This window comes from Struthio camelus, chromosome 13 (assembly GCF_040807025.1).
Source record: "Struthio camelus isolate bStrCam1 chromosome 13, bStrCam1.hap1, whole genome shotgun sequence".
Taxonomy (NCBI): Eukaryota; Metazoa; Chordata; class Aves; order Struthioniformes; family Struthionidae; genus Struthio; species Struthio camelus.
The window spans coordinates 7,684,255-7,697,496 of record NC_090954.1 but is presented as its reverse complement, the minus strand read 5'-3'; the positions used below and the strand labels follow the sequence as shown (position 1 = coordinate 7,697,496).

Here is a 13,242-nt window from a genome sequence, read left to right as displayed (position 1 = left end):
CATTCGGCTGGAGCAGGAGAGAGCCAGGCAGCTCCCCTTCTCCATAGTTAGCACTGCTTGGGGCTGCAGCACCCCTGTGCAGCCCTTCCAGCACCCAGTCGGGGGTGGTACGCCACCAGCCCCCTCACATGCCTTCCCACCTCACCTTAGCTGTGTGGCCCGGTGCCTGGCTGCAGCCCCCTAAGCGTCTGGCACCTGGCCCTGGCCCCCCAAGCCCCCAGCACCTCGCCCCAGCCTCCCAAGCATCCAGCCCCAGCCCAGCAGCTCATCTCTCCCCAGCGCCACCTCTCCCAGGAGGAGTTCTACCAGATCTTCGGCATGACCATCGCTGAATTTGACCGCCTGGCCCTGTGGAAGAGGAACGAGCTGAAGAAGCAGGCCCGGCTGTTTTAAATGCAGTGCACTATAAATATATACATACCTATAAATATATACATAGAAAGATCTCTATATTGCAGCTCTGTATGATTCTCAATGCTGGATGTGACAGGGGCGCCCTCTGTACCCCTGAGAGTGAATTGGAGTGTCACAGATAATTTTATGCTCTTTGAATCTTTTTCTTTCTCACCCCAAAACACCCTTTGGGAGCCTGGGGCCGGGGGGGGGGGCACTTTCCTTTTGTACTCTTTGGCAGGGGGGGCATCTGAATCGACCCTTGGCGTTTTCCAGGAGCTAAAGCCGTGTGAGCCCTAAGCACTTGGTGTCTCACTGCCAACCCACCATGGCGAGGGGAGAAAACAAGGACAAAATGTTGTCCCGAGCAGCCTGCTCCAGCTGCAGGAGGGTTAGGATTCACAGGCAGCTGCTGGCTGGGACGCGGCGGAGCCATGTCCCCAGAGATGGGCGACTGCAGGGCCGCGGCAGCCCCGTGCCAGGAGGCTGCTCCTTCCATCCCTGCTCGGGTGGGTGAGGGCCCACTTCTGGTCTCTCCAAAACCCCTGCCAGGGCAGCACCTGGCCAAGGAGGACCTCGAAGACAACAAAGCCCAGTGGGGTCCCCGGCCTCCTGTGGCCCCGTTTGCTTGGGGCTTGCAAACCTGCCTTTGGGCTGCTACAGAAATTGGGGGGGGGGGTCCTGTCCTCCCTCACCCTTCATCCAGCGGGACAAGGCAGGGCGGCGGAGGGACACCAGTCACACTGCTGCACACTAACTGCTGCATCTCCTGCTGGGCCTTTCCTGGGCGTCTCCTGATTTACTCTATCACTAGTATCTCTGTCCTAGATCAAATCTCTCTGGCGGCCTTCAGGAATGAAGGCATTTACCAGGGACATTTTGCATTTATTCCAGTGCAAACTGTTGGGGTTTTCTTGGTTCTGTGCTCTGTTTCTTTTTTTTTTTCTATTATTTTTTCTCATTACTAACGTTATTTCAACACAAACGTCTTTCCTGGTGTTATCTGTGGTGTTCTCATTTTCTACTTGCTTGTTAGGTACAAATTTCCAGAATATTGCAGGTCTAAGCTGTCCCAAACAGGCCAGCAAACCACAAGGCACCTCCACAACAGCTGAGTAGGCAGGTTTCCTTCTAGGGGACAGTGAGGATCTCATTTGCCTTCACCATGCAATGGGCCAGCTCTGCTTCTGTCCGTTCTGGTCCTCCGTGAAGCCCTCTTTGGGAACGTCCTGTCCTCATATCTCACATCGGGTAGTTCAAATCCCCTCCCTGCCATTAGCGCCACCACCCTTCAGTGCTGAGGCTGCCCAGCTTGTTGCACAGAGCGCAGGAGTGGAGTTCCTGTGCAAGACAGGGGAGGTACCTGCGTGGCGCCTTGCACAGGGCCCAGTTTTGTTAGCCTGTAGGGTGCTCGGGGCAGGAGCCGGCAGCAGCATGGAGGAGCTCTCTCTTCAGCAGCAGCCGCAGGTCTACGAGCTTTTCTCTTGGCCTGGAATGGGCTGGGGAATGAAGTGGGGATGGTAATATTGCTCCAGTAATTGCTTCTGTCTACTTTAGTGCAGCAGTAAATGAAGCAATTGTATTTATAATGATTTCAGCCATATAAACTACAGCTCCTTAAATCAAGCTCAGCTATTTGGGGCTATAAGAAACTTCCATCTCCAGCAGCAGTTTCCGTGATAAAGCCTAGAAGATCCAGTGCTTCCAAAGTATTAATAATGATAATAATAATAATAATAATTACAATAACAACAATGCGGAGCACTTAGAGAGGCTTTTCATTTTCAAAGCATTTTATGGACATCATTAACTAACTGTTCCTCACAACCCCTTGCATGGCAAAGATGGGGAAACTGAGGCAGGGGGCTGTAGTGCCTCTCCTCTGAGTGCACATGATGAGAAGAGCAGTGTTTCAAAACCCGCAGCTCCTGGCCCTGGGATCAGTCCCGCAGTTTGGCTGAGAGTGAATAGCTGGTTGCTGCCCCTCTGGCTGTGTATTTCCCCTCCACCTGGGGGTTACCTCTCACCCCATTTGACAGGGTGAGATAGACACAGCTGTCATCTCCTAGCCCCTTCTCCCAGTTTTTTGAACTTCCAAGAGGCTCACAGCAGCTGTAGGCTCAACACAAGAGCACAAGGCTTCAGCCTGCTGCCCCTGTACGGTAGGAGCCCTCTCACTTTGGAGAGCCCAGAGGCAAAGCGGGGAGAGGAAACCTTGGGAATGAGCTGGGTATGGAGGCCATGCCCTGGGGGCACACAGCCAAGGGGCTGAAGACAGTACCCTTGTGCTGAACCCACCGCAGGACAGCGTTGGCTCAGGCTGGAGGCCGGGGCAGAGCGTGGAGCGAGCACCCAGCACTGGACCGCCTGCCCGCGACAGGAGAGGCAAGGAAGCCTCTCCTGGCCTGAGCCGTTCGGGGGCAGCAGACATCCAGCGGGACCGTCGCAGTCATGTCCGGCCTGAACTCTGCTCACCACAGAGCAAATGTGCAGAGAGCACCCCGGAGAGCAGGGACAGGGTCATTAAAGCCTTTCCTGAAAGCTGTTATTCTGGCTGAGCCCACACTGCTAATTTGACTGCTTTGCAAGTCCCAACCACAAACCAGCCGGAGCCTGGCAGGCTGCGTCTGGCCCGCCTGTGCCCTGTGCCCCGACCACAGCCTGGGAGATGACCCTGGCACTGCATGTTACAAGAGAAAAAAGAGGAAAACAGGGCTTGTTCCAGATGGGAGGCATCAGCTGCAGTGAACGCCAACGCCAGGGAGGCACCAGGCTGGTTTGTGTCGCAGCGTGACTGGGAAGAGCGGGGAAGGCTGGTTCGGGGCTGGGGACAGAGGGGATGCAAGAGGATACAGAGCTTGGCTCCCTGCACCCAGCCTCCATTCCGCCCTGCGCTGAGTGCCATAAAACAGGGAGGCTCTGAAGGTGAATTGCTAACACATGCCTGATATTTCAATTATTGCTTTCACAAGTAATGATCAGTTGAGTGTGAAACCTAATCAAATTTCTCTCACAGTGGCAGGCAGCCTGTGGCTCCCTGAGGCTGTGAGAAATTGTCCTTGGGGTACCAGGAGCATGTTGTAACAGGAGTCATTACCCATGCTGCAACGTGGACACTCCTTTGCGCACCCCAGATCTCCCAGGCTCTGGTCTCCTCTGAGGTGCTCATAGCAGGAGCAGAGACGGTGGCATGAGCACCATGGCCAGGCAGAGCCAGGGTACATGAGGGACGCCAGGATGGAGCAGATATGGAAGAGTTTAGGTGTAGATTGGCTGGAGCAAGGTCAAGGTCAGAGGCTGCTCAGGGGCAGGTCAGCAGCACTGGTGAAGTAAGGAGCAGGAGCAAGGGGGTGCGGGGGAACGGTACTTGCTAATGGTGTGCATTTGGGTGGGAGAATCGGTTCTGGATCTTTGTCCCAGCTGGTCCTTCCCAAACTAACAACCCCCATGCGGAATGTGCTTGGGGTTTGTGCATGAAGCGCTGTGGGAAGTCTCCCTTGCAGGTTCCCAGCAGGCAAAAGATCTCACCTCATACAAAGCTCTGCAAATACCACCAGCTGTCCTTCGCTGCACCCAGCACAGCCCCAGGTTCCTGCCAGCTCTGGTGGCTGAGCTCCCATGCAGCCACCCTTGCCAGGAGGTGGTGTCCTCTGGGGTGACCAAATTGAATCCATTTTCAAGGGCATAGATCATGAGGTGCACAAAGAGCTGTCATGTTTGCAAGCTTGCATGTTACCAGCTGAGGGGTGAACACCTCATACTGTGCTGAACTTCAGAGCGCAGCCAGGGAACGTTGCCAGGTGTGTCTCCACAGGTAATCTATGCGGCTAGTGGGGGATCCTGAATATCCCCTACCATCTGCCAGCCCTGTGGACAGAAGAAGGCGGGTGGAAGTGTCCTGCTCTAGATCAGAGGGAGGCCTGCGGCTGTGCCCCCACCCACACAGAGGGGTGCTCCTGGTGCCCTTGGCAGTGCAGCTGGTGGACATGCTCTGTGTGAGGTATCACCTGGGAAACTTGTGGTGGGGCACCAAGGGAAAACACATAGAGAACAGCCTCCAGGCCCTGTGAGGAAACCTGCTCCAGAGTCATGGGGCTGCGCATCCCTCTTATCCGGGCCAGGGACCCCCAGCTGCCAGCTGAGCTTTCCAGGGGGGTAGGCTCACCTGGCAGTGGGGGTCCCTGCCCCTGGCCTGCATGAGAGGGACACATAGCACAGCAGGGCTGCAGGCAGGGGCTTTAGGAGGGAAGCGGGGAGAGAGGCTCCCGCTTACACCCACCACTCCTCTGCCTCTGGATCTGCTGGGCCCTCGCAAGCACCCCTGGCTGCTACGGGCAGCCACAGGGTTGCCTTCAGCCTCTGGTGCTGGCTGCAGCGCCCTGCCCTGGCCGCGGCTGCAGCGCAGGCATCACGGGCACCGCAGGGCGCACATGGGGACTCAGCCACCAGCGGCGGGGGGAGCAGCTGGGAGATGGCCCAAAATCTGCGCTCGGGGCAGCCCAGGGTCGGCAGCTCCCCGCCGGCTCTCAGCAGAGGCCCCTCGAGGAAAATACTGGGGAGGGGCCGCGCCGTGCCGTGCCGCGCCGTGCCGCGCCGGGTGCTCGGCGCTGCCGGGCGCCCGGGGAGAGGGGAGGGAGGGGCGGGCGCGGCGATTGGCCGTGCCGGGCGCTCAGGCCCTGCCCCGCCGGGGCCGCCCGCTGCCCCGGCCACTTCCCCGCCCGCGGCTGCCGGGCGGCCGGGCTGCCCGCGGCTGCCGCCGACCATGGACCGGCAGAGCGGTAAGCGGGGGCACCGGCAGCGCTGCGGGCAGGGCAGCGGCGCAGCTCGCTCTGGGGGTGGCGGCCGGGGGTAGTGTCTCCCCTCCCCTCAGTAAGGGCTGTGAGGTTGCTGTAGGTGCAGTTTTAGAATATATATGCATATGTATATATGTATATGTTTCTCCTCGGCATGCTCCGGTCAGCCTGAAATGCCGCTGGTGGGCTTTACCCACCGGAGTGGCCGCGGCGGGACGGGCGCCGCGGTTGCCCGTTCCCGGCCGAGCTGCGAGCGAGCCGGTGGGGTGCGAGCCCCGCACCGGTTAGGGGCCGCGGGGAGCGGGGCGGCTGCGCTTTCCCGACGGGGTTCTGCCGGCCGCGGGAGAGCGGCGGGGCCCCGTCCCGTCCCGCCGGGGAGCGCCCGTGCCCGCACCTGTGCCGCTCCCGCCTCGCTCTCGTGTAGCTCCAGCCTTTGGTCTGGGGCAGCAGTAAACCCGCCGGGGCCTGGATCTGGCTTTCTGAGGGGCTAGCAGGGAGCAGAGGAGGCTTTCACGGGGTTGCTGCCGAGCACCGGCCCGGGGCCGTGGAGGAGTCGCACGGGGGCTACAGCAATATAAACAATAGCTGGAGAATGAGGGAAGAGTCGCTCCAGGTCTGCAAGCTGTGAAGATGCTGAAAGCCCTGAAGGTTGTGCTGTTTTCGCAGCTCTGTGTGAGCACCAGAAGGACCTGAGGGTCAAGAGTTCCCCTTCCCAATGTAAAGGGATGGGGTGGCGTTTCCGCAGTGGAAACTTCATATGAGGATTTTGACTCTGGCTGCGCAGATTGTGGTCTCTGTGCTCTGAGAGCAGCGTTGGTGCCCAGCAGCCCGGGGGGTGACAGCTCTCCCCAGGGGCTGCCACTTGCCTGACGTGCCACCAAAGGGACACATGGCTCTGCTGGCTCTGAAGGAGGGGGCTGTTGTTGGAGAGGGAGTGTTGGCAAATGGCATGTGGTGCTAGGGCTGTCCTCAAAGGTCCGTGAGGACGTGATGGATGGATAAAGAGCAGAGGGCTAGGGCTCAGCTCTGCTCTTGGCTTCCCCATTCAACTCTGTGAGCTAGTGGGAGGACACCCTGTTTGATCCCAGCCCACCCTCAAACATGGACAGTCAAACCTGGCAGGGAAGGGAGAGGTTCAGAGTTAATGCTGTGCTGGCCGCTGGGCCCCCTCCTCTGTGCCTTTTCTTTATTTTTGTTTTTATTACTATTATTTGGCTTTATGAAACCATCTGAAGTGTTTAAAACAGACTTCCATGGCAGATTGTTATTCCTTCCTCCCTGCAGCAGATAATTTTGGGGGACCCAATCGCATAGTTATCACATGACCAAACTGAAAGTCGGATCTTCCAGGCTGTGGCTGGGTGTTTGACGTGAGATACCTGATGCTCCCGGTGTGGTGCAATGAGCGCTCAGAGTTGTGTGGTCCCCATGCCACGGTATGGCGGGGCCCCCTGCTTGCTGATGAAACGAACCCCTCCTGCGGGGTCCCTGAGGAAGATGAGGATGTGAATGTGCTGCAGTAGCTGGGAATTCTTGGATGACTCCTTTGCCGTCTGTCCTGCGAGCTCACTCCCTCCCATCCCCGGAGGCTGGCTGAGGGAACGGGAAGAGGCCAGGAGTGCAGGGAGAACAGGGCAATGCGTGCCCTTGCCGCTGGCGAGCTGGCGGAGGCTTTCAGCGTGTTCAGTAGAGATAGGCCCTGGGACGGGGCTTAGCTTGAGGGAGCCCTTACGTGAGTGAGCCTGCAGCAGCCGGACCCCATGGTTTCCTGCGGTCCTGCTCTCCGAGTGCAGGGCCCTGCCATGGGAGAGCCGCTCTGCTGTTTTTCCCCTCCTAGGTGCCTTCTATGGTAACAGCAGCGGTGCCTGCCTGCTTCGCTCTGAGCGCTTGTAATGAATTGCTGTTGGCACCCACGTTGCTCTCTCCTAATGTAAACGTCCTCCAGACCCTCCTGTTCATCACCCAGAGCCTCTGGGATCCCTCTGAGGGGCTGCGATGTGTGGAGGCTCAGTGGGCTCCCTTTCCTAATGCGAGGGGTGCTGTGCCTGAGGGTGCATAGGAGCTCGGTGTCCCCCGTTCCCAGCTTCTCCCTGCTCCTGCACTATGGCAGCACCTTTCTTCCCCTGGGGCTTTGCTCAGCCCCTGTGTGCTCTGACTTGCTCTTGCTTTATGACTTGCCCTTTTTATTGCTTTTCATGCTCCATGCGTTTCCTTCCAGGCCCTGTGGTGAGCTGTGCTAGGCTCAGCTCCCCCATGAGCTAAACCAGGGGAACTCAGGGCTGTAGGCTCTTCGCAGGGTTGTTTGAGGTTGTATTCATGGAGAACTGTGTGTTTGTGAGTGATTTGGGAGGACTGTTCTGGTTTGCTGTTCAATGCAATGAGCCCTCGCTCTAGCAGGGCTGCGCTCGCACATGGCTTCTCTGTGTTAGTGCCTCTTCTCTGACCTTTTGTGCCACCAGAATTTAGGTCTTGCACCAAACTTATCTGTGGTCTAAATCCAGCAAAGCCGGTGGAGATGTGTCAGGGATAAACTTGGCTCCAGCTCGCCCACAGGAATGGGGAGGCATCAGGGGTGGTGGGAGGGAGCCCGGATCATTCTTGATCTGCTGCCTAAAACTCAGCGGCAGGAATCCCGTCCACCCCTCGCACGGAGCCGGTGGACGGGGGTGTGGAGTGGGAGAAACGCGTATCGGCCCAGCTGTTAGCGCGCGAGGCAAGTGTGGCGCTCTCCCCCGCATTGCAGCCATTCCTTCCGCTGGAAACTGAGCTGCCCGGGTCCAGCCGGAGGCGGCGGCAGGCCTCTTTATAGCCGGGGGGCGTGCAGGGGAAGGGGCTGGAGCCCTCCTTGAGCTGCCCGCTGTGCTCCACCTTCCAGGGGAAAGTCGAAGTGGGAAGGTGGCAGGGGGTGACACCGAGCAGAGCCGGGAGGCACTTGAGTTATTTGCCCCTCTGTATCTTTGGACAGCCTTCCATGTGCAATGGAAGGCTAATTAATGTGAATCATTAATTCACTCGTTAACCAGTGGAAATGGGTCTTACACTCCGGCCTCATTGCTGGCTGGAGGTATTAGATCTGGAAGAATTAACCTGCTTTGAATCTTGCAAGGGCTGGCCTTGGGGCTCGCTTTGAAGCAGGGTGACGTGGAGCTCTGGGCACTGTCCGTTTCTCTAGAGCATTATGTTCAAAGCAGCCTGCCTGTTCTGGAGGGACCTGAACCGTCCTGCACGTCGCTCGTGTCTCCGTTGCAGCAGAAAGGCTACTTGCAAAGGGAAAAAGCAGGCTTGCATCCCTCACTGACTGTGGTGGCGTTAGTATCCTCCAGCCAGTGTTCCTGGGGACTGTCCTATCTTACCAGGTTGTCTGGAAAATCTGTCTCTCTCTAGAGTCTGCTATTGACCTGGAAATGCTATTTTCCAGTGCAAATGTACTGAGCTGCAAGGCTCAAGCGCACACTGCTGTTGAGCAGTGATGTAAGCTGAAGTTGTCTTGCCTGAAGGCAGGTGGGTATTTCTTATCTCATCCCAGGAAAACCTTGTTTTAAGGTTTTAAAAAAGTTATGTCCCCCGACACAATCAGAAGCCTTTTAAGAGGAAGACAGGGAGTGAAAATTGGGCTGAACCCCCGAGTTCCTGTTGTACAGTAGCCAAGTAACTTGCCTGGGACATAAGATAAAGATTTTGCAGAGTGGAGACTTGAAGCCGTTTCTGACATCCCAGACCCATGTCCTGACCCCTTACTTCTCACCTACACCACCCACTGTCTAGCCTGGCATGGGTAAAGGTGTCTCCTGAAGAACAGGTATCTCCTCCTGCCTATAAGGAACCTTTTTTTCCAGTGAAAATAATTGGCAAAACTATCAGTCCTGCAAAGTATCTATTAAACGTCAGTCTTCCAAGGGAGCAGCAGGACAGTTTTGTTGGAAAATTCCCAAGGAGCTCTACATTGTCTCAGCCAGCCCTGCCCCTTACCGGGTAAACAGGCACCCCTGGCTGGCCAGAGCGACCGCGATGAATAGCGCTCATCCCTACCACCCGAGGGGAGGGCACCCGCACACAGCCAACAACAGCCTGGCTTTCATCACCCTGCGGTGCTAAAAGTTGTGGCATTCGGGGAGCTCAAATCGCTCTGCAGCCGCTAAGCTGATGATCTGCAGCCGCTGCAGTAGGGCTGGATGAAAATAACTTATTTCCCAGTCGCTCCCCCAGGCTCCCACCACGGCAGTTGGTTCTGTAGCCCCTTCAATTTTGCTTTTGATACATATCCCATCTCATCAAAGGCAGACTCTCTGGCAGGCAAGGGAAAACATTGTTTCGTAGAAGTTTGGAACAAAAACAGATCTTTGCTGGAAGGAGTTTCCATGCTCAAAGTCTTTTTTTGAAGTGGCTTTCATATGCATGTGATCCTGGAAGTGATAGGAAGGGGCTCTGGGTGACACTGGTTTGCTCCGATTGCTGGCGAATGGCATGGAAAGTGCCTGGAAGATATATAAGGAGCAGCTTGAATAATGGCTTTGTTCCCCCCCCCCCCCCCCCGGATATTTTGAATGTTAAAACCACCAAACCTGGTGATGGAGGGGGAGGTGGAGGACAGTCCCTTTTTGGCTTATTGTCCAGTGGGTTCAGCCTCCTATGATTCCCAGTGTATTTTTATGCTTTGGGAAACCGAGGTCGTAAAGGACAGAGCCAGGAATAGAAGTTGTGTAGAAATAGGCTCGATACCTGGTTTCTGTATCTTGGCATTAAAAGCAGATGTGGTAAATCTGTCCAGGCACTGAGGGAGTTGTCAGCAATGACCAGAGTAGTCACGTCTTCCCATATGCTCAAGCTTGTAAACTTTTCTCTGGTGATAAGCTGATTTTCCTGACTCTCCCCTCCAGCTGCAAAAGGGTTAAGCTAATAGGAAATGCTGTGGGCCTCGTGGCCTTGCCGCTGCACCTGATGGAGCTTGGCAATGGAAGGAAACGGAAGGGCTGTTCTCAGCTGAGAAAATACGCTTATCCTGCCCTCGGAGGGATCCTACAGGGCAGCACGTCCCAGTCCCCTCCTGAATGCAGAGACCTTTCTGATGTGCTCTGGCTGCCCTGTCCCAAGTATGTCCCCCTGCTTTTCCTTGGTGCCCTTTCAACAAACCTTCTCTCCCGAGACGACAGTGAGCATGTTGCAGTTCTGCCCCCAGGCAGGTGGCCTTTGTGGGCCCAGAAATGTGGGGTGAGTGGGATGTGTCTTGCCAGGAGCAGCCCTCGGGCTTCTGGGGCTGTGGTATGGGGCAGAGGTGCCCCTGAGCGCTGCTGGTGCGGGGACCCCAATGCTGAGGATTTGTCTTCCTCCTCCCAACTCTGCCAGGATGTTTCTCCCATAAAGAATCTGCGTTTTTGCCTCCTAACATCCCTGCAAAGATATGTCTGTGTTGTGCAATGTGGCTGAAAGCATTCAGAAAAGCAGAGTCTGCTCTAGGCTGATGGGTGCCTAATCCACCAGTTCATTCCTTCTGTTCCTGCACATCCTTTCCTCTCCTTGCCTGTACCCTGCCAGGTGAGGGTCTTTTATCCAGCCCTTCTCCCTCCTCTGTTTTCAAGGGTCCAGTCATAACTGCTATGTGTGGTCCCTTTTACTAGAAACATATCTAATCTGCTAATCTTCTTTTTTTGTTTTTTTTCCTCCTCCTTCCCTTCTGTGGGTGGACTATTGAATCTGAGATGTTTTGGAGCTTAGCTTCAGGAAAGGGTGATAATGTACAGGACAGGGAGAGCATGGCCTTCTGGGATGCAGAGAGCTTTCAGTCTCTGTAAGTTCTCCCAAACCTTCTCCCAAGGTATTCAGGTCTGAAGGAGCCACCCAGCTCTTGGTGGTAACCCTGTAGACTGCGCCTGTCTCTGCACAGGGTGGTGGGGAGGGCATGCTGGTGGGAGAGCTATAATGAGCACTGGAGTGCTGAGTGAGCAGGTTTCCCACCACAGTGACTGCAATTAGTCATAATTTTTGCTGTCCTGGAGGCTGAGGTTTAGTGGAGACAAAGGACTGCAGAGAGGCGAGGGAAGACGTGGGCTTTGGATCCCCCCAGATCTGAGCTAGTGGCTCCAGCTCTGCAAACAGGAAAGCATGACCTGGGGGGACTTCCTGGAGCTCTGCTCAGGCTCTCGCACTGCTTAAGGAGGTGGATGTTTGCGAGGATGAACAAAACATTGGCTTTCAAAGCTTGGCCTGCGTCAGGCCCCCTAGGGCCAGACCAATCCTCTTTGCTCCATCACTACAGCACAATCCCACCAGGAGCCCGCGCAAGCACCCGTTTCCCTCCCCTGAGCCTTTCTGTGGCCACTGCTTGCAGGGTGGCACCTCTTAGCTCATGGCATAGAGACCACAGTGAGCTTCTGCTTTCCCCTCGGGAGAGCCAGTCCCCAGGGCCGCGTTGAGCGTAGGCAGCTCCTTGTCCCATGGCATGTTCCTGCTTGTCCCCTCACCTCTAGAGGCCCCAGTGCACCCTCTTTCTTGTTTGCCTGGCTGCAGCTCCCAGACGTTTCTGAAGCCTCTTACCTCTGAGTGTATTCCTGAGCTGCCTGTATCATACTGCTCCCCAGCCAGCAGCGATGGGGAAATGTAGTGCCCTTGCAGTGCCTGGGGGCTGGAAAGGCTTGTAGGGAGATGGGCAGCATCTCCCCACTCCTGTGGCTGCAGCTCCTCTTGCTGCCAGGTCCCAGAGGCCTTTCCTTGTGTCAACGGAGCGGCCAGGCCAACCTGCTGCTCTCTGCACAATTTGTTTTGAAGAGGCCAACACCAGAGTTTTGCTTGGAAAAAACACAGTTTATTCTAGGTTCTGACTAATCCTAACATCTCTCCTCTGCCTGAAGCTTGTTTTTTATACATTACTCAGCAGGTCTCACCCCTGCCTGACTATTCCTTTAAAAGGGCATCTCAGACCTCTCTTTTCGTTCATTATTTAAGTGTTTTTGAGCCAGCAGCTCTTATCATCCTCCGCCTCCAATCTCTGTACTCCCAGGCTCACTCTGAGAGCATCCTGCAATGTGGCCGCTTCGGTTTGCACCGATTGTGAAAAGCAGCCTTTAACAACTGAATCTGGTCCTTGCATGTCTGTGGAGCTAAGCATGTGCATAAGTCTGAGCTGCGGCTGGAAACAACTTGTTCCTGGCTTTGGGGCCCCAGGCTGCAGGAGTCCTTGCCCAACCCTATTTGCAGGGCTGAGGGGTCAGGACAGGGTAAGAGCTCTCCGAAGGCCGGGCTGTTTGCCATGTGTCCTCCTGGGGGGCATAAGCAGAGGGGTTGGTCGGGAATACCTCGGCTACGGGCAGCGACAAACAGCCGTGCCCGTGTCCTTTTATTTGCTTTACTTCTTGCTTTGCTCAGCAGTGAGAGAGTGACACAGAGACCCCCTCCTCCTCTGGGGTCAGCTGCAACCTCTTTGTTTTAGGGAGATAAAGTTTGCTTGTGGTGAGCTAAAGCAAACTACCACAATTCTGTCTAAGAGATGGAGAAACTGCTGCTAAGCCATCAGCAGGGGTGGGACAGCCCCCAGGCAGGGCAGCCCCTGGCGATGGGGTCCGGCTGCAGCGTGAGGCACTGAAGGGTCTTTATCTGGCTCAGTCGCAGGAGACATTTGTATGCAATTCAATCAGCCTGTTAATTACTATCTGCACCGCTCCAGCTTGTGAAGGTGCTCTCCATCGGTGCGAGCCGCTGCTGTGGACCATCCAGCGGCAGGGCCCCAGCAAGGCTGCTCCTGCTGCTCTGGGGCAGTGCTTATGCAGCTGGGGCAGCAGGGCTGGAGGCCAGCTGCTCCCCCCCCCCCCCCCCCCCGGGGTTCAGCGGCCCCCTTGGTGGCTCACTGTCACCTGGGACTGAGGTGCTGGTGGCAGCTGTCTGCCAGTGGGGCCTCTGCCTGCTCGGCACCACGCGCTTGCAGCTAGGGTCGCACTGCGGGGCCAGCTGGCCAGGGACCGTCGCGGCTCTCCAGCATCGCGTCCTGCGTGAACCTCTTCACTAGATTTCTCTCTGCTTTCCGTTCCCTTCCTTTGAATGTGCATATGTGTCTAGACTTTGTTTT

At 56.3% G+C, this 13,242-nt stretch overlaps 2 protein-coding genes across 6 annotated transcripts in view; both read left to right on the top strand.

Annotated features, from left to right (window-relative positions):
- The window catches only part of ABLIM3 (actin binding LIM protein family member 3), a 58,046-nt gene extending 57,454 nt beyond the window's left edge, over positions 1-592 (top strand). For 4 of the 5 annotated variants that reach the window (XM_068959533.1, XM_068959534.1, XM_068959536.1 and 1 more), the window contains one exon: positions 280-592. The gene's annotated coding sequence lies outside the window, so the exon portion shown is untranslated. The remainder of the gene's footprint in view (positions 1-279) is intronic. The other variant, XM_068959537.1, reaches the window with a different exon arrangement.
- Positions 593-5,088: 4,496 nt separating this feature from the next.
- Positions 5,089-13,242, top strand: part of AFAP1L1 (actin filament associated protein 1 like 1) — a 33,275-nt gene continuing 25,121 nt past the window's right edge. Inside the window, exon 1 of the mRNA XM_068959530.1 lies at positions 5,089-5,171. Within this exon, the coding sequence (XP_068815631.1) occupies positions 5,156-5,171 (16 nt within the window). The 5' untranslated portion in view covers positions 5,089-5,155. The remainder of the gene's footprint in view (positions 5,172-13,242) is intronic.